The 26,217-nt window shown below is 36.4% G+C and overlaps 1 protein-coding gene across 6 annotated transcripts; it reads right to left on the reverse strand.

Annotated features, from left to right (window-relative positions):
- Positions 1-55: 55 nt before the first annotated feature.
- Positions 56-24,771, reverse strand: LOC149705046 (uncharacterized). 6 transcript variants are annotated; one of them, XM_089865214.1, is made up of 14 exons: positions 24,628-24,771; positions 8,927-9,013; positions 8,098-8,334; positions 7,720-7,800; positions 6,889-7,139; positions 6,454-6,727; positions 5,818-6,084; positions 4,376-5,089; positions 3,389-3,601; positions 3,144-3,313; positions 2,374-3,054; positions 1,839-2,311; positions 1,475-1,773; positions 56-950 (listed from the first exon to the last, which is right to left on the reverse strand). In XM_089865214.1, exons 1-14 carry the CDS (start codon positions 24,680-24,682, stop codon positions 937-939), a joined length of 3,816 nt encoding a protein of 1,271 aa, XP_089721340.1. In that variant the 5' UTR covers positions 24,683-24,771; the 3' UTR covers positions 56-936. The 6 variants fall into 6 exon arrangements, with proteins under 6 accessions (XP_089721340.1, XP_089721339.1, XP_089721338.1 ...); XM_089865213.1 differs by lacking the exon at positions 24,628-24,771 and adding an exon at positions 16,882-17,255 and having other exon boundaries at positions 1,475-1,770; XM_089865212.1 differs by lacking the exon at positions 24,628-24,771 and adding an exon at positions 16,882-17,246.
- Between the last annotated feature and the right edge of the window lie 1,446 nt (positions 24,772-26,217).

Below are 26,217 nucleotides of genomic sequence, written 5' to 3' on the forward strand. Positions count from 1 at the left end.
TAAACAAAATTTGATATTAGTAGCTAAATTTGCACTTCCAAGCTCTCAGAAGGAATACATAGTAAAAATCTTAAGTTTATTAGTCTTTTTCTTAACTATACATAGCTATTGACCAGCCACAATGTTGAACATTATAACAGTGAAATATAAATTTTTAGTTTTTAGAGAAAAAAGAATTTATATCGGGAATTTTTAGTGGCACGCGTAATATTTACTAATAAAAAAATTCATCTAGTAAAAATTAGTAAAAACTTACTTTTTTTTTAGTTACTTCCATAAGCGAATGATAGAATTTTTAACTTAATAACCCGACGTACCTCTTGTTGAAAATTCCCAGAGAAATTTGGCCTTTTTTTTTTCGTAATAAGTGGCTGATAACGTTATTAACACTTTCAATAATTAATTAATTAATAATAATATACAATTGTTTAATCTTTAAATAAGCGAGTTGTCACGCAATGGAAAACCAAAAAAAATTACAAACTCTAAGAACGTAATTTTTCATACCGTTCAGGCGGAATATCGTTCAAAACTCGAGAGTAAAATTTCCGAGTTCTATTCATGATTTTATTTCTAATTTTATAGACAAAACCTATAAAGGGGGAGAGCTGAATACGTTAAAAAAACCAAATATTATAATTTTGGATTAATTAAAAGCCTATTTTTAATAATTTTAATTCATTAATTAATTTAAAAGTATAAAAAAAAAAACTCATTTGTCCCTAAAAAATTTTAGTCCTATATTCGTCGTTCGAAAAACCTACGAGGCAAAAACGTAAAAATTTTAAACTTCAGACTAAAAGTTGGAAGCTGAAAAAATCCTCTATTTTTGTTTATTTTATTTTTTTGTGACTTAGAATGTTAGTTCCTGACTTTTATTTGAAATCATGCAGTTAATAGATTCACTGCAATGATTCTCTATTGTCATTTCTCCCTTCATGATAGCAAATCTGCAAAAACAATGATAAGTTAAGCCTATGTGTGTTGACCTACAAAACGAATCTTAAGCCTAATTTGATCTACAAAAACCATCGAGTTCCATAAACGGATCTTAAGCCTAATCTGATCTACAAAAACCATCGAGTTCCATAAACGGATCTTAAGCCTAATCTGATCTACAAAAACCATCGAGTTCCATAAACGGATCTTAAGCCTAATCTGATCTACAAAAACCATCGAGTACCATAAACGGATCTTAAGCCTAATCTGATCTACAAAAACCATCAAGTACCATAAACGGATCTTAAGCCTAATCTGATCTACAAGCCCATCAAGTTCCATAAACGGATCTTAAGCCTAATCTGATCTACAAAAACCATTAAGTTCCATAAACGGATCTTAAGCCTAATCTGATCTACAAAAACCATTAAGTTCCATAAACGGATGTTAAGCCTAATTTGATCTACAAAAACCATCAAGTACCATAAACGGATCTTAAGCCTAATTTGATCTACAGGAAGCAACATATGTTTACCAGTAAATGATGACTCTTGCTTTTTCGTTATGTTATCTTCAAAAGCGATGAAAGGATTATTGGAAACCATTCTGTTAGAGTTTAAGTCATCGGTTTCTCTGTTCAAGAGATTGACTTCGTTTTCATTGGACGCCACGTGGGATTGAGTTGTTGTCGCGGCCAGTTGACTTAAGTCAATAAATTCGTCAAACTGGGCGGGGGGTGGTGGAGGGGAAGAGGTGCCGACGGGTTGCCCTTGAGGCAACGAATCAAAATCTAATAGATTTCCTACCACTGGTTCGCCTTTTACATCGGAACTACTAGAAAATTAGCACCCATTTGAAACGAGTGTTCCCAGACTAAACCCCCGCGACTCAGGACTTACCTTTTATCTTCCGTAAAACCGTTCGTTTGTATTAACGTTCCGTTATAATGTTCTACTTTATTTTGAGAAGACTCTTCGACCGCCGACGATTTGGTTTGTACCAAATTAGCCACTTCGGGTGGTGGTGATGGAACAATGTCTTGACTTAGTCCATTTTGCTCAACAATTACCGATGACTGTTCTAGTTCTACTACTAAATTAGAGTTTATAACTTCACCATTGCCCATTAAGTCCGTATTCGCGCTTGAGGCGGAGCTATCTCCTCCCATATTTGGCGGTGGCGGCGGCGCACTGACAACCGTTGTTTTTTGTTCATCGTTGGCGGAGATCTCACCTTCCTTAACAACTTGGATTGATTCCTCTACTTTTTGTTGAGTCGTTTTTTGCGCTTCTTCAATTTTTTGGGCATTTTGCTCATCTTTCTGAGCTTGAGCTGCCTTAGCTCTCGTGCGCATCATAATTTGCTCGACTCTCTATAAAAAAGTAGCGCGTTTAAGCACCCAATTTCCAAATGAAAAAAAAATTGAATTTTTACCTTTTTTCTTTCCGCTCGTTCTTCCTCCTCACGTTTGAGTTTCTCTTCAGATTCTTTGCGCAGCTTTTCCGCTTCTTCCCTAGCTTTACGTTCCTGTTCCTCTCGTTCGGCCTTTAACTTGGCCTCTTCCTCTTGTCGCTTACGCTCCTCGGCTTCCCTTTCCTCCTGTTCCTTGATGGCCCTTTGTAACTTTTCTTCCTCTTGTCGACGTAATTCTTGGGATAACCTTATCTGTTCTTCCTCGAATCTTCGTTGTTCCTCTTCCTCGAGTCGAATACGTTCTTCCTCTTGTCGTTGAAGTTCTTCTTGACGTAGGCGTTCGGCTTTAGCCTCGCGTTCGGCTTGTTCCCGAGCGAGACGACGCTTTTCAGCCAAAGCGGCTTTGGCTTCCTCTTCCGAAGTGATTCTGGGTTTAGCGATGGTACCTGGGAGTTGTTGTTGGTTACTGGGCTGCTCAGAGGGGACATCGTCTTGTTTGACAGGCTTAGCAACTTCAACTGGTGGTGGAGCCACCTTAGTCTCGGGTGGAGGAGGCACCTTCGTCGCCGCTGGTTCGTTTGATTTATCATCTTTCTCAATTTTTTGAACCTCCGGAGTTTTTTCTCGTTCTGGTTTTTGGGGTTCGGGTTTTTCGACTTTCTCTTCCACAACCTTAGTTGCCGGTACCTCAATGTTATTGGGCTGCAAGTAACGGTTAGTTTCAACAACGGAATGTCGCTTAACATGGATGGGGAAAAAGACACTAGGACAGTCCAAAACTGTTCACTTACTGAAACGCTGGCAACCGGTTTATCAGTTGGTTGTTGAGTAAGTGGTTCTGACTGGGCTGACTTTGAGGGGGAAGCCCTTCTTGGCGGAGGTTTGGGTGGAGGTGGGACATCAGATGGACCAGCGCTCTTGGCTCGAGGTGGTCTGGGAGGTGTTACTCCAACAGGCACACCTTAAGCACAAAAACCGATTTTTAAAATTTCATCCTTTCCAACTGATTTTGACGCCACAAGCGAACGTAATTTACTTTTTTTGTCGGTCCTGCTTTGTCTTTGAGGGGGAGTGGGAGCGCTTGAGTGTTTAGGATCTGGAATAGCAGCCACCATACTGGCTGGTCGCGGACGTCTAGGTCCAGAATGCGACCTCATACTAACAGTCGAAGCCACGCTTGAAACCCCAGACATTTCAGAAGCCCCCGACATTGAACTACGAGGTCTAGATGGGGAATCTTTACGGAGTTCTGTTGTCCCAAAAGACGTTTTATCATTATTACCCAATTACTTTAAAACAACTTTTAGCTAATTTTCCTAAACTATTTAGGTATTCTAACATAGTTTTCAGTGCGGCTTAAATTTAAGGAGATAGTTGTGCTTGGCTTCCTAAGGTGTCCCCGAATATTGCAATAAGTCATTATAATATGTGGTCCTTTCCGAAGAGAGGGTTTGAATATTGAAGATCACGATGCATTAATCAACTCATATAAATTCCATGCGAAATACTTAAAAATAGTCCACGTTTAACTATAAAAACTAACACAATACATCCAAACAAAAAACCCTCCTTATACATTAAGAGCAGTATGAAGTCTTATATAAGAGAGCTACCGCTCTCTCAGAATATGCAATGGGAAATAGGATATCAGAATCTTATAGAAATGCTCGAAAGGGTGCCAGATTGAATGTAGAACCCGGAAAAAAGTTCGGAATACGCTTGACACTAAGCCATGCGCGATATTTTGCCTCAACAGATTGTAGCGTAGAGTTTAAATAGTTGGCTAGCTAGTTCACTGATAGTTTTACTGTAGAGAGCGCAATTAAGAAAGTTCCTTACGCAAAAGTCATAATGTAAAAAATTAACACCCATTCCAAACCTAAGATAAGATTTTTCCTGATATTAAGAATTAACCTCAAATTATTTCAATCGTATCTAATTAAATTTGGTAAAACCGTTCATCATAGCCTAGTATACAATGACAATAGGTAAAAAGTAGCCGTAAAGCGCGGTAAAAAAATACCTGAGACTGAATCACTCGTTGGGTGATTAGGACTGAGTGTCGCCGTAGTTTGGCCAATGTCTCGCTGCTGAGCCACAGCTCTCAAGCGGGAAGCCCGAGTAGGTCGCGGGGGTGGACGGGACGAAGCTAAATGGACCATGCTTTTGGACATGCGCTTGCTACCCTCTAAATCAGAACCAAATGACTTTCCTCCAGCGAAAGATTGGGTCATAATACCGCCTCCTCGGGTTGGAGAGGTTAACATAGGTCTAGGTCGGGTATTGAAGCCGCCACCGTGGGGTTCCCCAGCGATATAAAGTGTACTATTAGACATATTTCCGCTACCTCTAGTTTGTCTATTTAAGCCAGCAACTACTCCACGTCGGAAGGTATGGGAATTAGCTAGGTTTAACATGCTTTTGCTCGTACTTGAGGTGCGGGGGCCACCGGGGGTGGTATTGCCACTCGTGTTACCGGTACCAGCGTGGGAAGAAGAAGCGATATTGGACGAAGACGGGGAATGGTCCACGATGTATCGCCTTCTAGGTTGGGCCAGAATGTCTAGGCGAGACATGGAAACGGCTCGCTTGGACGCGCTCAGTCCCGAACTAGAAGCTGGCGAGTGAGAACGAATGGAACTCTCTCTCTCCCAAGGAATTGTCGGCGTCAAATCAGTTCTTCGACGGCCTCTGGAAGCCGATGGTAGAATCACCATGCTTCGAGACATGGGATCTTCTAAACGAAGAAAGTTTAAAATACTTAAATTACCTTCAGTGCAATATTGCAAATTCACCCGTGACCTTTCAGAGATGAACTTAAACCTAATGGTTTCACCTTCAACAAAGTTTTCGGGATGGTTTTGTTGGAACAAACACTTAACATTACGGACAAATGAAATGGGCGGGGGGAACGTTATGGTTATTAAATACTATTGTGTAACTTTGTTTTTCGGTGGTCAACCTTACTTCACACGATAATTAAAATATTTAACGAAGTATTCCTCATTCTTATCACACCAGGAAGCTTACAAACCAAACAGTACCAGGCAAACGCAAACCAAAATTAGCCATAACAAAAGCAAATACGTCATAACACCATTAGAGACCCTAAGCACTACTGTCGACTACATCAGAATTCCAGGTGCGCCGTTCTAAACTAGTTATAAAACTTAATTCACTTAGCGAGTCGAAGCATTCCCAGAAAGGTTAAATTGGTATAGTTAAAAGATGATAGTGGAAGATCATGATACGTTAATGAGAAATAAGGATAAATATTGATTAAGGGATTACGAGTTCGAAGTTTTACTTGTATTAATATAAGCGCACTGCACCGGGTCAAATATCCGTAGCGACAGTACAGGCATTAACAAGGGATACGCCAAGTCCTTAGTTTCTTTCTTTCTCGATTAATCCGATTAATGGATTAATTAATCCCCCACGGGCGCTGGGTTAATTTCTACTCACCACCGATCATTACCCCAGAACCACTGAGCCACCCAAAGGAAGAAGTAGAAGCGGTGGCGTTAGACCAGAGGTCATATTGAGGACTTTGTAGTAGTCTAGAATGATTATAGTCGGGAATGGTAAGACAAGCTTTAGTCGCTTCGGAGCTCATCCCCGGACACGAGCGACGATTCAGGACCCTAGGGTCAGTCGTGGACCGTTTATGGACGTTGTTAACATCCCAATTTGGGGACGACTCGAAAGACTGGTCAAACCCGTCAATCTCGTCTGGAATAATAATACTATTTAGCAGAAATGGATACTGGTAAAAATTAACACCCGAGTTGTTGATGTAACCGAAACCCAGATGTACCCTAATTAAACTTGGGGTTAATTCTACCAGTCCATTTCTGTTTGAAGAAGTACTTACTGAAATTCGATATCAGGAAAGTGGAAAACACAAAGGAAAAATATTGGAAATATGGACACAGTGATAAGGTGAATAATAATGACGTAAACGCGTGAAGCGAAAATAAGTAAATAATTTGCAAATAATGTGCAAAATTAAAAGAATATTAACTACCACCCATTTTCCATCAGTCATACCCAAAGTGTTTTAAGCTACCGTTATATATAGTATTAAATTATATAAAATACCTGGTTTTTGATCTAAAAGGTCAGTGGAGGGGGCCCGACGTTTGAAAAGGTCATTTTCGTCAATTCTACGTCCGTTTACCGCCGGCATGAGAGTGACGGAACCAAATGCGTTAGCCGCCGAAGGTCTGTTGGCGAAACCGCCTAAATCCAGGTCTATGACTCTGGGCGTTGAACTTCCGAAAGCGAATGACATGGAATTGCGTTGGGCATTGCGTCTAGCCTCGATTTTGGCTTCGCGGTCCAAATTTCGCCTCAAGATCGCTTCTTTCCTCTCCTTTTGAGGATTAGAAGAGAAAGAGATATGACGCGAATGATTAGATTCAACGTGCCAAACGAGCGAAAACATAGGCCATCATGACCTTGGCTCAAGGTCAACGCGTTATTCCCCCGCAGCCGTAAACTACAACCGAAGTCTTGATGAAACATTAAACACACCTGTTCAGCCTCCCATATTTGTCTTTTGCGCTCTTCGACGGCCATTCTTCTTTCGAGATCCTTTTGTCTTAATTCGTCTATTTTTCGTTTCCTCTCTTCTTCTTGCTGTTCGCGGAATTTTTGCGCTAGAACCGATTGCTGCTGCAATTCGTGGAGTCTCCTTTGACGTTCCTCTTCTTGGCGTTCTTTGAAGAGACGAAACCTTTCCTCGCGTTCCCGTTGTGACAATGGCGTCGCGTCTTCTTTGTACTCTACAATTTACGATTACAACCGAATCAACGCAAAATTCTCGCCACCCGAGTTAATTTTAAAACTATTCAAAACGGAAGTCGACGATGGTAGGTATACAAAAATTCAAATGAACATTTCATCAAAATTTCTCGAAAATATAAAACTCGTGACTTTGTACAATGGGAATCATGGATATGACAAAATTAATGACATTAAAGTGAGATATGAGATGAACTTCCCGCAAAAAGTACGCAAATAGGTCTGCAATTTCAAAAGCAACTTATTTGCCGACATCAAATTTACACATCATGAATTCATCAATAAAAAAATCAAATTTATGTTTTTAAACATAATTCATTAAAATCTTTCAACGTTCCAATATGCCATGCTTCGCTAACAAATTACACTTTGGTATTTCAAAAAGTATATACATATACCAAAACATGCCTACCGTACTTCAAAGACTAAACATAAGTGCTTATAACCATCAATTTAATTCATAATGGTTAGAAATCAAAATCTCCATTCATCAGACCAGACAAATGGGGTGGGGGGATTATTATTATTATAGTACAGAACTCCGGGCAGATTTCGTTTTACCTGAAAACCCAGAGTCACTTTGTAGATCAACCGAAGTCGGGGTTATCTGTTCGCCACCAGCATGTGCAAACCAATACGCTTCTGCGTCATGGGCATAAATTTTACAAAGCGTGTCAGCTAATTATTACTTGGGGGGCACGTAGTCATTTAATTACTTCGTTACAAAACTAATTATAATTAATTTTTCTAAATAAAATATTAAATTCAAGACGTTTATTTTAAAATCTTTCCCTATTCAAAATATCCGAGTATCTACGGAACTCTATGTACTAAATTACTATGAACTATTTTCAGACTCGACTAAATACTAAAGAATTAATTACACTTTCAAGAGAAAACTTTATTATGGAATTCAAAGGAAAGAAATATACGACTTACCACAATTTTGTCCAGGGGATAAGAGATTAGCTCTAGCTCTGGCTGTAGCCGCTGCGGCAGCCGCCGCCGCTCTATTACTAGGAGACAATTCACCATCGGCCTGATTATCTTCTAGATACCTTCTGGCTTCGGAATCGCCACCTTGTTCGTCCACTCTTTCCGACGTGGGGGTATCATTTTGTCGCGGTGCAATTCGATCTTGAGGTGGATCAGCCGCGTGGGCGAACCAATACGCCTCTATAACGAAAAAATTTAATTCGTTTTGAATTACTAAATCATTGACAAAATTCGGCTTATCTTGTCAACGGGAATCTATTGAAGTTTCCTTTTTTAAAGCTACAGGGTTGTCACGGAATTTTCAGAACCAAATTCCTCGACTTTTCCAGGTTTTCCCTGATCTTTTTAGGCCGAAAACGATAATGTTTACGGCACGTTTTAAGTGCTTATAATTAAATAAACTCTCTACATTAAATATTCCAATGTATTTGTTGCATCAAAATGATTAAAAAACATTTTAACTATAAATAACAGTCTGAGAGATTTTTTTAAAGGCATTTACTTTGAATAAAAACTTATCACCCAGAGATTTTACCCAATAAAATCAAATTCCCTGACTTTTCCCGGACTAGGCTTAAAGTTTTAAAATTCCCTGACTTTTGCGGCCCATTTTTAAATTCCCCGACTTTTCCAGGTTCTGTGGCAATCCTGAGCTATATAAGATTTTGACAGTGCCCTTTCAACGCGACAAAGTTTTCAACGTCGCGCAAATAACAGAACGACAAAATATTTGTGTACTTAATTTAGCCCCACTTTATTACGAAAGAATTACCTGATCCAGACGTATTCAAGGTGTTAGGCCGAATGTTATGTGGCACTGAGGTGGGAGATAGGGATTGTTTATCTTGCGATGTTGAACCTTTAGTAATTAAAAACAACAAACAAGCAAATTAAATAAACAAGAAAATAAATAAATGATAAATATAAAAAACCCGGATTTCCAAACAGTTATTTTCAGATCATATCATAACACCTTCAGAAATCGTATAAACGTATAAACTTTAACCTTTCTTTTTCTTACACAGAAAAAATAGGTCACCGGTATAATACTGAAAAGACTTCACGCTTTCTTTAAAACGCGTAAAATAATAATAATAAAAATTCAATTTGGCACGAAAACATTGGCGGTATGGACAACAACACACACCGAAACTACCAGACACCCATCACCAGCGTGGTTCAACCCCTTAGGTTTATGGCTAATTAAATTTTTCCACCAAAGGAAGTTCACATATTTTCAAAACGCCTACGTGAAAAAATGCCTTAAAATTGAGGCTAACTTAAAAATAGGGGTTAAGAAAAATAAGATAAATTTGAGCCTACGTAAATACATACTACTTTATGTTAGAAAGATGGTATATAATAATTTTATTTAAAAAAAAAGGGGGACAAGTATTTTTAATTTTAGGTTGTTTAATAAAAGTCGTAATAAATTAATAACACCATAGGAATGTCTTACAAACTTTCACTGAGGTAATAAAAGCAAAAAAATAATCCTTAGGGTATCATATTAAAATTTATATTTGAGTTTGAACTACGACATGGTATTCCCGGACTTACATAATGATCTCGAGTTACACTGAAATTCAACAAAAGTACATCAGAAGTCAATCTCGGGAACAATTTTTAACTTATACGCGACAAGCGTAATTAAGGAATTACCCAATTATCTACAGACAATAGAAAGTCCAATTTTAGATAACTGATAAGACGATATACGTTTTAGCGAAAATTCCATGGCTATAAGAGTGTCAATCTCAAGTTCAAGGTTATAGCACGTTTTGTTAAAAAGAAATGTAGTTGTAAATTGCGCAATTAGGTTTGAGTACAAGTATAGTAATATTGGACAGGTATGTATTGTATTTTTAAAATGTGTCACAAGTCGCTTGCACATAATCTCCGCTGACCAACACGTGTGTTTTTAGGTTCTAAATTATTCACTTGACTCGCGACAATGATGGTCGAGGGACGGGTCACTGTGTACACGGTTGTACCTATGACTGTACTAAAGTAATTACGCGTAATCTTTAAAAACCCTCCCTTGACAGTGCTAAAAGTTTTACACGTAATAGGTGTATGGTAAATCTGACAGTGACTAAGCTAAATGTTTTGGGAATTCATTATCGCGTCAAAAGTGTATAATTAAAACTAATGACGTTAATTCTCACACCATTCAGTGTCCCTTTCTGTATTAGCAAATAATAATAATAATACCCAACAGTATAATAATGAGCCTAGCAGGGTGGTCATGCATTACTAAAAAACCACAACAAAAAAATACCCGCTTTATAAATGAAAATAATCTATTCTTTCACGTCATCAAGACAACAATAACCCACAAAAAAAAGGAATAGAATCACATGACCGGCACTGGGCTTCACGGGACAACGGTACCCATTTCTAACCAACCCTTTTCAACACCAATATGACGTGACCTTGACTGTAAAATCCACCCCACCCCGTAAAGAATAATTTTAACCATCAGCAAATTTTTAAGAAATATACTTTAATACGCGTAGGATCTTAGGAATGCGGTATCAAAGTCACCTGAGAGTGCTATTGAAAGTGGGTTGAATGTAATTCGTGAACGGACATACTTCCGAGTAACGTTGAAAGATTGTATAAATTTAAATGACGTTGCTAGAAGATAAGGTCTTTTGAAAAAGAAGGCAAAAATATGCCAGGTATGTCGCAACGTTATAAAGGTGTAAGTAAATATTACGGGAGAGCGGCGAAGGTAAAAAACGATAAGATTGCGGAGTTGAAACGACATCAATTTTAAGCTTTGAATACAATTTGACAGTTTTTTTTCTTTCTCGTTCTTAATCATAGAGTCTAGGAGTACTTTTATGATTTTTGATGTTAGTTCGTTATCTTTAGAATTAAATACTAGGTTGTAAAGAGGCGCTAAATTGAGCCGCAGTCACAAAAGGGAGGTAAAATTACCGTAATTTACGTAATACGTAGTTTTTCAGACAAGGAGGATTGATACCATTTACAAGAGGAGACAAAACAGGCGAAAAATGAATGGACCACAAATAAATACTAACATTTTCAAAATCAATAAATATAAAAACAAAAATCTAATTTTCTAATTTTCACTCACTTAAGTGGTGGAGACTGGGGTTCGAACTGCATAACGCCTTACACGTTCTCATTATGACGTATATATCCATTTTTAAGTGCTGGTATAATTGTAATTAAGCGATAAACATTGAATAGACTACAAAAATTGTCGCGTTGTTTCGCAACGGGAAGACAAACTGATTTTACCTTCAAATATTTTGATTCTCTTATTAATATAACCTCGTATAAAAATACCGGTAAAAAAAATTAAAATTAAAATTGACCAATACCATGGGGCACCACCGATCTTGTGGCAATAAAAGCGCTGAACCCCGACAAAAATCAACAGAGCGGGAAAAAAACGTCTCTCCGATGAGTATGGTATGGTTTAAAAGGCTAATACTCCAACAGAATTTTAAAGCTAAAATTTCTCCGCCGCGTATACAACCAGTTATCGATAACTTTAAACTTGAAAAAAAAAAAATTAACATCAATTAGCATATCAGCCTTTAATCCGTATTCCGTAAAAACGAAATTTTTGTCATTTTCTAATTGAATGATTTATGAATAATTAATTAAGGTCACTGACCGGTTAATTGTTTGGTAATTGGCGTACAAAATTATCAACAAAAATAAAGACTACTACTACTAACAGTTAACATTAGGCGGAAGTTGATGAAATCAAAACAAAGCAGGTTTTATTTGACATTACTAGGAGTAATGATGCATTTTACACCAAGAGGCCAGGTTATTTGGCGGACAAAGTGCAGCACCAAGTAGCCTCTCTTCCTCGTGTAAATGGTATCAAGCCTCCTATGTATTAAATACGATCTAACTTTGTTTATATATTCTATTAATAATTCAATAGTATACTTGAGCGATAATATTTAGAGTAATAAATGTTTAATTTACCTTCGGGAATTTGAAATAACGGACAAGTTCCTAACAACTTTTAGTAGCAACACTCAAACTAATGAATAAATGTAAGTAATTTCTGATCAGCTTGGAGACTAAATAGAACCACCTCAGAAGTCTTAGTGTGACGTCACCCATGCTCTTTGTCCATAGAACCGAAGCGCGGTACCAAACATGGCCGCCCACTGACAAAGCTAAGGATGTGACGTTTTACCTACGCACTGACGTCATAACTGAGATAGCTTTATTTTGTGACAGATAATAACTAACGACAAATATATGACGTCACTAGCGTCTGTCAAACGGCCCTACCTTTGTCAATCTATTACTTACCTTTGCGCAAACTGATAAACAGAAAAACAAACCGTAATACTTGCATTTTTAAATAAAAATTATTATAACCGTCATTAAATTAAACTTAATACTCTATTTAATTGAATGTGAAATGACACTTAACGGCTTATAGCGCAGGAGCTTGTTAGATTAAAACGCCGAGAAATCCCTATTAAATTTAGATAACATAAAAAAAAAAATCGCTAATCACCCTGGTTCTGTGAAAATCATCTTTCTCGCGTGTAATAACGTAATCACAATTAAGATAATCGTTACGACAATTTCTTGATTACTCAATTACAACTAGGCGTTCCGCTAATGACAGTATTTCAGTGATTTACTCGAGTTAACAATTATACCCTTTGACGCGACAACGTTTGTCACTTGTCAGTAAGAAAAAGGTAATTTAGCTTATTCTTAATGCATCTTCTTTGGAGTCGAGCATCTTCGTATATGTATATACAGATCCGTTACATCCGCAAAAATTAATCAAGTTAATTGGTTAGAAGGTTCATCATAATTTTTTTTTCTTAAACTGGATATGATAATGTATGGTATTATTTGGTAAAACAGAACCAGAGGGCATTCTTATTCTTGAATTTTAACGAGGTGGTTTCCGGTGTGAGCGTATTTTTGGTATCATAAATAACACACTTAACAATAAGTATGACCAGAAGGGGATAATAGACTACAGGGAGGGTTGCCACAGATTTTTAATTTCAAAATTCCCTGACTTTTCCAGCAGGTTTTCCCTGACCATCTAAAGCCAATTTCCCTAACCAATTTTCAAACTTACACTAACAGAAAAGTAATAATGCAACAACCTTTAAAAATTCCATATTTATCATCAGCTTTGTACTTACAATTATGCTAATTTTATCACAGTTTTTAATTGAAAATACTATTTTGCAATTGGTATTTAATAAAACCTTATTAGGAATATGCCTATAGAACGATATCATTGTTTCGTATTTGAGCTGAAGCGCCTATTGGCCCGTGACTACACATTTTCAAGTCAGTATGCAACGGTAATTCCATGACTTTACGACAATTTTCAAATTACCTGACTTTTCCAGGATTTACAGGTACTGTAGCAACCCTGATAGAAGAAGTGTGACACTTTAATAAGTAGCATGATTTTTCCCAGGCATTTTTAACTTTTCAAAACATTTAGCAAATAAGACAAAAGAGACGTACCACATTTATTATTATTAGGTTACTTCTGGTACCATTTAAAATATAATTACAATTTACAGTCTGCATGCGGACTCTAGCAATACGTGTTCCTCCCTAAAATGACCCTAATTTTGGGGAGAGACTAGTAATATATTCACATAACGGAAACTTTATAAATTTAGGTAGCTTGATGGGGCAGATGTTTAAAATGTTTTTTGGGGTCGGAAATAGCTACATGCGCAAGTTAATTACTAATCGTGATCTTACGCGCTAGCAGAAGGAAATATTTTTATCTTGAAATTTAATACCTGATTTAACGGACTTTAGTTATTTTTCAGTTCAGGGGTAATTGGGTTTTAGCGCCTAGATGACCATGTAATCATCAATTACATCTTACAAAAATGATACTCGAGAGTTTAAAAATAACCATTATTGAGAGAACCTGTATTTGAATAAATCAACGTACGTTCCATCATAAACATAAGCCTATAATGCGAAAGTATAGGTCTACAGTAGGGTCTCTAGTATAGGTTTGTATAGCGCATTTCTTTTATAAAGAATACTACTATTGAAAATAACGTTTCAACCATTACTTATTGAGAGTATGATAGCCTTATGATCGCGAATACTTCAAAGTAAAAATTAACAGCTAAAAAAAATTGATCCAATTCTGATAAAAACAACGATAATAGACGCTGAAATCAGTAGAAATCTAAAAGCCCTAACTTATAATAGTACTTTAGCACCTTGCTACTAAAAATAACACGAAAACTCCCTCGTTCAACGATACCATAACAATTTTATAAGCGTTCTAAGTTAGTATAACTATTTAAATCATGTTTTTTCTTTTATAAAAATTTACACCTTAGAAAAAACAAAATTTGGAACAAATATATATATAAACACATACATAGACGTGTTATCTGTAACAACCAAAACAAACGTTATTTAAATGCCAGTTATTGAGAACGGTACGTAGCTACAACCCAGTACAAAATCATTTGGCATATTTTTTCTTTTTTATTGCCCCCTAGCCGGTTTGTTAAAGGTAGCATTTTCAAATAACCTTTAAAAACTATACGTTCGAAAATTGAGGTACGATAATCGGTTAGGCACAGTGGTTTAGGCCAAGGTAAGATGTGAATAATACATTACAGACTTATCTGTGACGGCTTTACCAGAGAGAACACACAAAGCGATGACGTGATTTTATAGAGCTTCGTCATTCCTAAAGGGGGGATTAAATGTTCAGACAATTTCCGACGTAGATTTTTTTTTTGAAGTTGTCCATTGATTTTTTTTATAGATGGTGTTTTATATGGTCAAGCGCTACTATTAAACACAGTGTTTAATAGCCTTAGAGGCGACGGAATATTCAAGGAACAGCTTACTGAAACGTCGATGCGTTACAAAAAAATATACTAAAGACGAAAAAATTAGGTTCCACATTTGTCCACTCGCGACGCACCACTCCATGTCCCTACGTCACATGGGTGTACTGTTATCGGAATTTCACGTCACTTCGGTCAAGTATAACGTAACTTAAGGGAAATTCCAGTTTACTCTCACTTTAAAGTCTGAGAAGTCTACCCTTGGTAAGATCAGATAGAGGTAAGGCATTACGCACCAATTTAATAATAAGAAAAAAAAGAGAGAACAAATTGACAGTCAGATAAGATATATGGCATTTGAAATACCTTAATACCTAAATGCTTACTTAGTAAGCATACAGCTGACTTTTAAATATATTAATGCGCGGTAAACAATATGTTTACAAGTTGTACATCGCGGTAAACAATTTGTATACCAGTTCCATACTAATCAAAGATAATTATCTTGTTTTCTTTTCCTAATGTAATGTTAAGAATCTGGTATAAAAACAATGCAGAACGGGGTTATCTAGTCCCGTGTTATATTACGTTTCAAAACAATTTAAAGTTCATTCACGTCAAGTGTAGACAAAATACACCTGTACCTTTTTATATTTTTTTTTAGAAGGAAATTTAAAAATTCCTTTTTTGATGTTAAAAAAAAAGGGATTTTCTATTAATATAACGAGAGCTTTATTTCATCACAAAAATGTGAAATTTTATATCGCGAATGAGGAAATATTTCAGTTTAAAATAGATATTTGATTGATGTATTGACGTTTGATAGCGGCATGGGGATCTCCTATATTTGTTATTTGTACATTTATTGGGTGGTATTAAATATGACCGTTTGACCGTGGATAAATATTTCTTATCAAAGACTAAAATAATGAAAAGTTTGTTTAATGTGCACAATAAAATCTAATCATTTTATATTGGTTTATTTATTTATTATTATTTATTTTACTGTTTATTTTAAATATTTTATCAATAAATATTAAAAATACTTCTATAATATATTTACTGAAGATAGAAATTCCTATTTGCCATGATTTAAAATAAAAAAGATTTAATATTTATTCTAAAATTCATTATCATTCTTTTGAAATGACTCAATTTCGCGAGTAACGTTTCAAGTCAAATTCCAGTGGGATCTGGGGGGTATATATTACAAGTAGGTTCTAGACTAGTAGAGACGGGAAAAATTCTTTTTTTGGGAAAAAGACGCTGTACAAACTTAGTAACGAACGCCTACGCCAAAAGCAGTAAGGTTTTTGTCACTGACAGCCGCGTGAAAGTCAGTTAAAAAAAATTTAATACATAACCTTCCATGGAAAACTTTAAGCTAAACCACGGCTAAACTATAACCATGTCTCTGAAAACCTTAAATAAGGAGGTAATGAAAATGTAACGTCTATTTAATTTTGCCGTCCGGGACATAGTTTTTAGAGTTAAAATTAGAGTATTTTACGAACGACCCCTTAAATTTAATCAAGAAACTGATTCAAGACGATTATTTTTCTAATTTAACTAAGGGGGTCATCCCTAAAACACTAAATAAAAACGATGGACCTGACGTCAAAATGTCTACTCAAAATCGTCCAAACCAAACCCAAAGAAAATTCCCCTTAATTTCTGACAGACGGTTTCCAAAAACAAACTGTCAACAGTCAACAATCCCAAGTTTTAAACTTCTAAAAGACCTACTACAACGTCCTACGCGTTTCATACTACAAGGTACAATCACCTAAGACCAAGACCATCATCTCATTCGCGTCAATGAACGGTAAGGTATTAAGTTAAGTTGACAATAAAGGAAAGTGTGTGTGAGAGAGAGAGAGAATTAGTGGTATAATTGCTAACTTACTGAGACTACTAAACGGTAGACTAACATCTGCGGATGACAAAGAAGATAGGGAATCCGACGTTCCATTAGCCGGCATGTTTACCAAAGGGGTTAGGAGAGAGATGAAGACCCTCCTAAAACGCACGCAAAAAAGGTAGATATCCGATAATCCGACTTAGAAAGACGCTGAAGCGCGCGATAGTTCCGAAGTTAATCCATTGGTACGAGAAGAAACAAGGTTACGCGCACCACCAACACAAGTCCACAACAAAATCACGATAAACGTTAAATTTTCCACGCTATGACGTGACTCCCGCCGCAAAAGTCTAAATAGAAATGAATGCAACTTCTCTCTCTATCTATTGTTGGAAACAGAAACGCGAGAGAGGGAGGGAGAAAGAAATAAGTTAACTACTCGCTAGAGCTAGTCTAAATACGAGAACACTAGCGCGGCGCAATGGCTCGAAGCGAAATGAAAACACCCAACACACAGACTACATACAACACGAACGAATGCAGAGAGAGAGATTGCTTATCTATACCAAACTAATTTTTTTTCCCTATTTGAAAATTATCTTTTTTTTATTTTCTTTAAAGGGAAGTTCATAACGGAGAAGTTTAATCGAATGATTTGCGCTGTTTTCCATTGGCATTTTCTTAGATTGAGAACGAAAATCGCTTTAAAATTGCATTAAATGCAAATGCAATAGCACCTATGCCTAATTTAATATTGCTCCATTGTGGCAGATTGCTAGAATCCAATAGAAAACGGCATTAGATTTGTTCCTGACAGTAACCTAATCCCTCCAATTGTAAATGCATCAATTTATTAGTAGCAATGGGTCATTTATAAATTTTAAACAGCTGATAATAACAAAGCAATTTCAGATATAGATAATGTGAATAAAAGTGTTGCCAGACTTTTGTGACGTGTGCAATAAATTCAACCAGACCAAAAGAAAGCATGTAGTTATGTTCGATTCAGATCAATTTACTGGCAACCCTGAACGCGGTTAAAGTAAGAAACGGGGGATGAATTTTCACAAGCCCTTAAATCGCCTTAAATGCACACTGTCGATATATTGGACCAAAGAATATTGTAATGGACAGAAAATACAATTTTTCAAATAATCAGTTATTACATTCCCTTCGGTTATAAGCTTCTGATGGTACCTAAATATTTATTAAAATTACCTTTAATAAATAAAGAAAAAATAAGATTTAAATTTCATCTCTGGCTTGATATTTGACTAATAAAAACGCAGGCAGCCAAAAATTAAAAATAACAGAAAAAGAACACATTTTGGCAAAATCGTACCCTTGACTTTCTTGGCGCTTTGTAAATATTCTTATTTTTTTGTCAAAATAAGCAGGGGATGTAGCTCTAGAGTCATCGTCTTCGCCGTCTAATGCACAGGCGTTTTCCTTTGGTAATGCTCAGTCACTTTCTATTCTTAGAAATTGCATGGCGAGTCTGTACAGGCTATACATAATTCAGAGCCAATTTGAGGTACAGCCCCTGAATACTTCAACACGCCCCAGACGGTGCCATAGACCACCCCCACCCCCACCCCCTCCCCATCACCAAGGACTCGCTTGACCCAAAAATACCCTTAAATTTAATTTTAAATTGACTAAATACCTTAAAATTAGGAGAATCTTTAACCTACCTACGTCACTTCAGGACAAGCTCTCACTAACAAGTGACAAACTTATGGAACATATCTTATGAACTTATGTAAAAGGTACGCGTAATATTTTACCAAAACAATTTAAATGCTTCAATATTAATAAAATAGCAAAAAAAAAGTTTCCACTGATTTTCCTAAATAATTGTGATTTTCCCAAAGTTTCTACGCTCCAAACCAATTTTCCCTAAATTTCCAGGTCTGTAGTGTTTAGTCTCGTTAAAATTAAACAAAAACGATCAAAATTAAACTAATAGCAAATTAAGCAGAACTATTTCGCCAATATTAATTACAAAACTCCGTTAACTTAATTAAAAAAATAACTGAACCAAAATCAAGCAGCAAATTAATTAAATTCGCTCATCAAAACCGTACTAATTAGATATCTTCGTAGTGACATGATTCTACGTCACTACAATCTTCGCAAAGGGCCCCTAAAGGTGGGTGAAATCAACCCACGTGTCCGCCAACGATAATAATAAAGATTTGGGAGCCTTAGCGCGCGTCCCTTTTTGACTTAAGAAGTTGAGCTATATCCGCTAGTTAAGAAAATAAGTTCAGGCAATTGTTGAGTACGTATTTTTTTGCGAGGGAGTCAAGACAACGGTACTATATTGCCTTGGATTAAAAACATTAAAAAACCCCAAAGTACTTAGCTTGACACAAGGTTCTTAAGAATTCTTTACGCAGACTGACTAGACCGAGGTCACCCTTCCCCTCTGGTTGGCTACGAGCCAGTAAAGAATATTTAAGGATTTTCAAAGCTCTTTAATTGTTTACAATCTATAATTTAATTTAACTTTACGCGATTATTTTTAAGGGTGGTCAATTTTGGATGAACTTTGACCCCTTTTTTAACTATTTAGAAGCGTTATTTAATTTTTAAATAATTTAAAGGGTCACTAAATTTCACACTCGACCTTGGTCGAAAAAGCGCGACGTGACCCCCGAGTGCATAATGACCACTAGCGGACAAACGCGATTATTTTTAATGATAACCGCTAAAAATTGAAGATGGTCAAATTTGAATGACCTTTTGACCTTTTTTGAACTAATCAGAAGCGTATAAAATAATAAAATTACCTAGGCATGTTGAAAATAAATGTTCTAAATAAAGGGTCACTAAGCGCGAGGTGACCCCCCCCCAGCACGTAATGTTCACTAATTTTTAAGTATAACCGCTAAAAATTGAAGATGGTTAAATTTGGATGACCTTTTGACCCTTTTTTGAACTAATCAGAAGCGTATAAAAGAATAAAATTATCTAGGCATGTTGAAAAACAAATTTCAAAATAAACGGTCACTAAGCGCGAGGTGACCCCCAAGCAGGTAATGTCCACTAGTGGACAAACGCGATTATTTTTAAGGATAACCGCTAAAAATTGAAGATGGTTAAATTTGGATGACCTTTTGACCATTTTTTGAACTAATCAGAAGCGTATAAAATAATAAAATTACCTAGGCATGTTGAAAAACAAATTCTTAAATAAACGGTCACTAAGCGCGAGGTGACCCCGAGTACGTAATGACCACTAGTGGACAAACGAAGAAAATATTTTGAAATCCCCAAAAATAACTTAATTAAATCTCATACGCAAGCTTTAAAACAATTAAAATTCATTGTTTAAATAATTACGTATAAAAATTAACCCACATATCCTTAACCCGGAGTTTCGAAATCGGACCTTAACTAGCGGTCTAAGTTTTGAAATCATAGTGGGCCGGTCCGCGTCTGCATCGGCTTTGAAATTTGAACCCCCGACCTTATATAACCTAAACCACAGTCAATTAAACAATTGAATGGTTAATGGTTATTCAGTATATAAAATACTTTCATCATAAAATATGATATGAGGGTCCAAGGACTAGAGCGAAATTTCATGCAAAAACGGGAATAAAAAATCGTTTTAATTTTTATTTTTTCTATTGTAAAGAAAGTATAATGTTTGAAAAGGTCATAAAAGGGGTCTGTTTTGTTTGAAATGATACGCTTGATCGCGTATTACCTTGTTAAAGGTGTACACCGCAACGCCAGCAATTATGGTAGCTAGCCTGTATTGTCAAATATCTGGCAGTAAAAGAATCGGAATTTATTCTAGAGAATTTATATATTAATATATTAATGAAACTGCAGAAATATACGCGGTGAACTTCATTTAAAAACCTCAAGAGGTTATAAGCAATACCGCGAGTGTTAATGACGATATTAAGTCCGGATACTTAACTAATTAGATGATTAACAATACCCAAATATATAGCTCGTTAACTTATAATGACCCAGAAAAGGTAAATATATTTGAGGTTAAATATATAAATTTTTTCTTTGAATATCATTAAATTTTGTCACACGATAAGCGTAAGATAATTAGAGGGTAGGTCATATATTTTTGGTATATTTTTTGTCATAAGTTTATAATATGTGTTCCTTCCATAAGTATGACACTACCTATACTTCGTAATGCTACTGAGCTAGTTCGAGAACGACGGAAGCGAGAATTGAAGTCCTACACTCAGGGTTCATACAACTTTTGGAAAACAAATTTCCCTGAGATTTCCAGGTTTCTCCCCATATACTTCCCTGAGTTTTCCAGGTTTCTCCCCCTATACTTCCCTGAGTTTTCCAGGTTTTACCCGTATATGGAGTATCCTATGGAGCAAATGTTAACGATGGAGGGGGGGGGGCAAATAGGACTATAACATACTCAAAGGACATCCCCGTATCTCTAATAGAACCAGAGTTACGAGCGTCCAAAGTTGAGTTTAATGTTAATCCTATGAAGGGTATGTTTATGAACATTTTGCTTAATTACTCTGCCCCTGTTTGAAGGCAAATTTCCCTGATTTCCCTGAATTTTACTAAAATTAGAAATTTCCCTGAGTTTTCCCTGAGGTTTTTGTTAACTATTTATTTCCCTGATTTTTCCAGGTTTTCCAGGTTTGTATGAACCCTGTGTAACACTCGGTGGTTAATTTTGCAGTCCATTTAGCTCTATTTAGTCTATAATAAGCCTTTGACAGCGCCTCACCACGAGAAAATATGACCTACGTCATTCACTTCATGACAAGCTCCAGTTTGTAACCAGTGACAAACTTATGAAACATACCTTATGAACTTATGTTTTTATATAAATATATAAAAAAAATTCCAATTCCTGGACATCTTATATAGTATCGAGGTCTATTGCATCTCAGTTTAAGGAAACTAGTTTCGTTTGAGTACAGTTGCGTACCGCGGCGGACTTGTAGTGGGCGTATGGTGTCAAATTTTGTAAGCGTATACCAATACCGGTATCTAGCTCATTGAAGGCCGTCACTGGTCCGGACGTAAAATTTTTCAATGTGTGTATTCCCTGAATGGCATTATGCTTAAGAGACCACAGAGATACCAATGGCATTTACGGGGAGGAAGTCGGCATGACCGCTCAGCCGACTGTGAAAACAAACGCGCTTTAGCGAAGCAACCACGCGGAAACACGAGTCTCTCTCTCTATTTCCGGAAGGTGCATTTATTTTTCCATATTTTTTAGTTAATGTCAAAAAGATGAGGTTTATTTTTTATTTAATACCTAATACGTAGTCTCCTTACCCTTCTTTTTCGTACCTCTCTCTCAAAAATACATAAAAATTCAACTCCCACACGAAGTATTATCAAATAAATAATCATCTAATTACATCAATATATGAACTCGTCTAAAACCAAGATGAACAAGACATTACCTTCTTTCATAGATAAAACCCCCCCAAGAACGTCATTAGAGAGTAAAGACGCGTTCCGTGAATGTTTTCAGTATTTTTGGAATCAAGCCAAATATACAGGGTGTAGCTAAAAGGGTGGTAACACCGAAGTACAGTGGGCGATTTAGCGTCGGAAATGTTACCTTCTATGACATTTTACCATAAGGGACGTGATGGACATCCCTTAAAATAGAGTAATTTCGGAGAAGAGGGGGGGAGTGAACTGTGTATCCCCAACATTGGGGGCAACTTCGTATTTGCCTCCGTGAGGGGGGGGGGGATATCCCAAATGTAAGAGATAGAGGGCTATGACGTTATATGGGAATAAAATTACTCTATTACAGATGACCCATCAATTAAATTAGTATTGTCTTTGGGTTTCTGATTTAAATTTAAGGGGTCATCCTTAAAACACTCCAATCATAACTGATAAACAGTGTCCCTTAGGACAAAATGTCAATCCTATCCCCTTTTGATAGAACCCACCTATCCCCTTTTGATAGAACCCACCTATCCCCTTTTGATAGAACCCACCTATCCCCTTTTGATAGAACCCACCTATCCCCTTTTGATAGAACCCACCTATCCCCTTTTGATAGAACCCACCTATCCCCTTTTGATAGAACCCACCTATCCCCTTTTGATAGAACCCACCTATCCCCTTTTGATAGAACCCACCTATCCCCTTTTGATAGAACCCACCTATCCCCTTTTGATAGAACCCACCTATCCCCTTTTGATAGAACCCACCTATCCCCTTTTGATAGAACCCACCTATCCCCTTTTGATAGAACCCACCTATCCCCTTTTGATAGAACCCACCTATCCCCTTTTGATAGAACCCACCTATCCCCTTTTGATAGAACCCACCTATCCCCTTTTGATAGAACCCACCTATCCCCTTTTGATAGAACCCACCTATCCCCTTTTGATAGAACCCACCTATCCCCTTTTGATAGAACCCACCTATCCCCTTTTGATAGAACCCACCTATCCCCTTTTGATAGAACCCACCTATCCCCTTTTGATAGAACCCACCTATCCCCTTTTGATAGAACCCACTGTATTTTGGTCTCTATCACCCTTTTTGAAACACCTTGTACATATTAGCGAATAAAATTAAGTTTAAACCAAAATTTCACGCGCAACACGCCCAAATCGAATTCAAATTAACTTTGAAAGAACTAATCAACTAATCACAAGGCTTTAGTGGTTATCGCGAAGCTGATTGGCACTATAACTGCACGTGTCTTTCTTTCTCTTTATCTCTCCCGCCATATCCCTCAAATCAAGACTGTCAAAAACCTCAATAATTTCAAGGGTTTAAACACCCCAAAATAAGCCACTTTAGCATCCAAAAATGGGGAAGATAACAGAATAATTTCCCGGAAATTCAGAAAACCACCCACCACTCCTAAATAACCACTGAATACAATCAAAAAATATTGTAGCTTTTTTCCTCAATGTATGTTATTTATTATTCTTTAGGGGCTATGATTTCTAAAAACTAAAAAAAAAAAAAAAACCCAAAAATAACGAGTTATTTTCTCACTTATTTAAAAATCTTCCCGAATTTTGTGATTAAAAAACCTTCTAATGACCTTTTGGGTACATGAAACTAAGGTGGAACCGATGGGTGTCAATATTTTGGGATGCTTTTTCTTAGCATATATTTTACTGAATATAATAAAAGTTGTAAGCTAACCCAGGTATCATTTATAACAACTAGACTCTGCCTTCTATTGTGGTTCAATTTTGACAGGAAAATTTCTAAGGTGTTATAGAGTATTCTTGCAAAAATAATGGGCGGCTATGGTATCTTACAAAATTAGTTTTTTAAATGTCCTACATTGAGCTATTAGCTTCGCCTAGGTGTAACTATTACACCTAAATGGAATTTAACGAGTTAATAATATTTGCCGCTAAAAAATATACGATATTTACTTAAGACAATTACAGATGGAATATATTTAAAATTAGAAATTCCATTGCAAGAATTAAAATACACGTAAACTTTTGTAAATAACTTTTGAAATATAAATTTAAACGCTTGATCATAATTTTGTGGTTTATTTACGCAACTTATTCAAATATCACTCGTCATTACAACTTTTCAGTAATTTTCCGGCAATATATCACGAACACTATTAATTTGATAGAAAATTTGCAATATAATTCCAATGACTGCACCCAGTCATGTAGCCAAGGCTTAACGCGTTACATATCGTGCTTAAAATTACGGTTTACTTTAGTGTTATTATAAATATTCCGATTAATTATCCATTTGATACTAGTTTTTAATTGAACGCGCGATTATAATTTAATAACTAAAATAAGTACTCACCATTAATTCCATCTTTTCCTTTAGATTGCGTTCCACCCGAATCCGAATCAGCCATTATACATTTTTTACCCTAAACTCTGAAATTCTCAAAACCAAGGAGGATATATTTCATTGCAACTTTCACCCCTTTAGAGAAACCATAGCCCACTTGATCACGCTGGCTGCACGCGCTATAGAAGCCCGCTCAATCGACCCTAAAAATGAGAATAACATAGGTTCGGTCTAAAATCCAAACCCGTCTGGTTTTAACAGGGCCGTCTATGGGAGAGGACCAGTTTTTTCAACGTTTTTGACAATATTAGTGCATCTACTGGTTCAAATCTCTTGAATTTTTAATGAGACGTGTATTGAAAGGTTTGATATTATCCTGTAAAATTTAAAGTCTTCAGCTATAATAGTTTTTTTTATAAAAAATAAAAATCATCACATAGTAGAGAAATTGAAGGGGCAAAATTCTCTACTATGTGATGATTTCTATTTTTTATAAAAAAAACTATTATAGCTGAAGACTTGAAATTTTACAGGATAATATCAAACCTTTCAATACACGTCTCATTAAAAATTCAAGAGATTTGAACCAGTAGATGCACTAATATTGCCAAAAACGTTGAAAAAACTGGTCCCCTCCCATAGACGCCCATGTTAAAACCAGACGGGTTTGAAAGTTTAGACCGAACCTATGTGACGCGCCGTATTCGCGAGTTAACATGTAAAAAAAATCGTTTGGACGGGCTTCTATAGCGCGTGCAACTTGCGTGATCGAGTGGGCTGTGGAGAAACCTTCATACCATAGAGGATTTTTAACGGGAGTCGACTTTTAAGTTCTTCAGTTTTTTGGGATTGGTGAAGCTAGCAGACAAATATGGAGGAAATTTAGAATTTCAATACGAATCATAAGACATAAAATAACATTAATTTACAAGAATAACAATTTTATTTCAAAAAATACAAAAAAATAGAACATTTTTACTAAAATTAAAAAAAAAAACTGAAGTTTTTTAGATTTGGTGAAGCTAGCAGAAAAACCTGGAAGAAAATTTAGGGATGTAATCGGCCCTAACTGTGGAAGGGCTCAGGTCCAGGCTTGGAAATAAGGTTTATTTCTGAACTAGTCCTTCGGACCAGTGACCCCTGATGTCTTAAATGTGAAACTGGTCCCGGGACCAGTGACCCTTCCCCAATTTATTTTTCTACTGGTCCCAGGACTTGTGGTTGTTCTCTCTTCTAAAAAAATCTCTCTCGGCTTAGGGTTGTATACACAACCAGGGCCGGAAATAAGCACAGGACACTGGACATTGTCCAATAAAATTTTAAAATGTCCCATAATCTTTTTAAAACGTAAGGGGGTCACTGGACATTTTGACCAATAAATTTTCCGAAGTTTTGATAGCTTGACTATGAAAATGCGACACTATTTATGCACACGCCAGTGGAAAATGTCCAATAAATTTTCCAGACAAATAGGGGGGGGGGTCACTGGACACATGTCCTATAAGAAATTTTTCTTATTTCTGGCCCTGTACACAACTGGACTCCTGGAGTCGAAATTTATGTTAAAATGAAAATAATTAAAGAGGTCCACATATCAAT

This window comes from Phalangium opilio, unplaced genomic scaffold, assembly GCF_054372755.1.
Source record: "Phalangium opilio isolate 3A_F unplaced genomic scaffold, DU_Popi_V2 ptg000014l_1, whole genome shotgun sequence".
In the NCBI taxonomy this organism is placed as follows: domain Eukaryota; kingdom Metazoa; phylum Arthropoda; class Arachnida; order Opiliones; family Phalangiidae; genus Phalangium; species Phalangium opilio.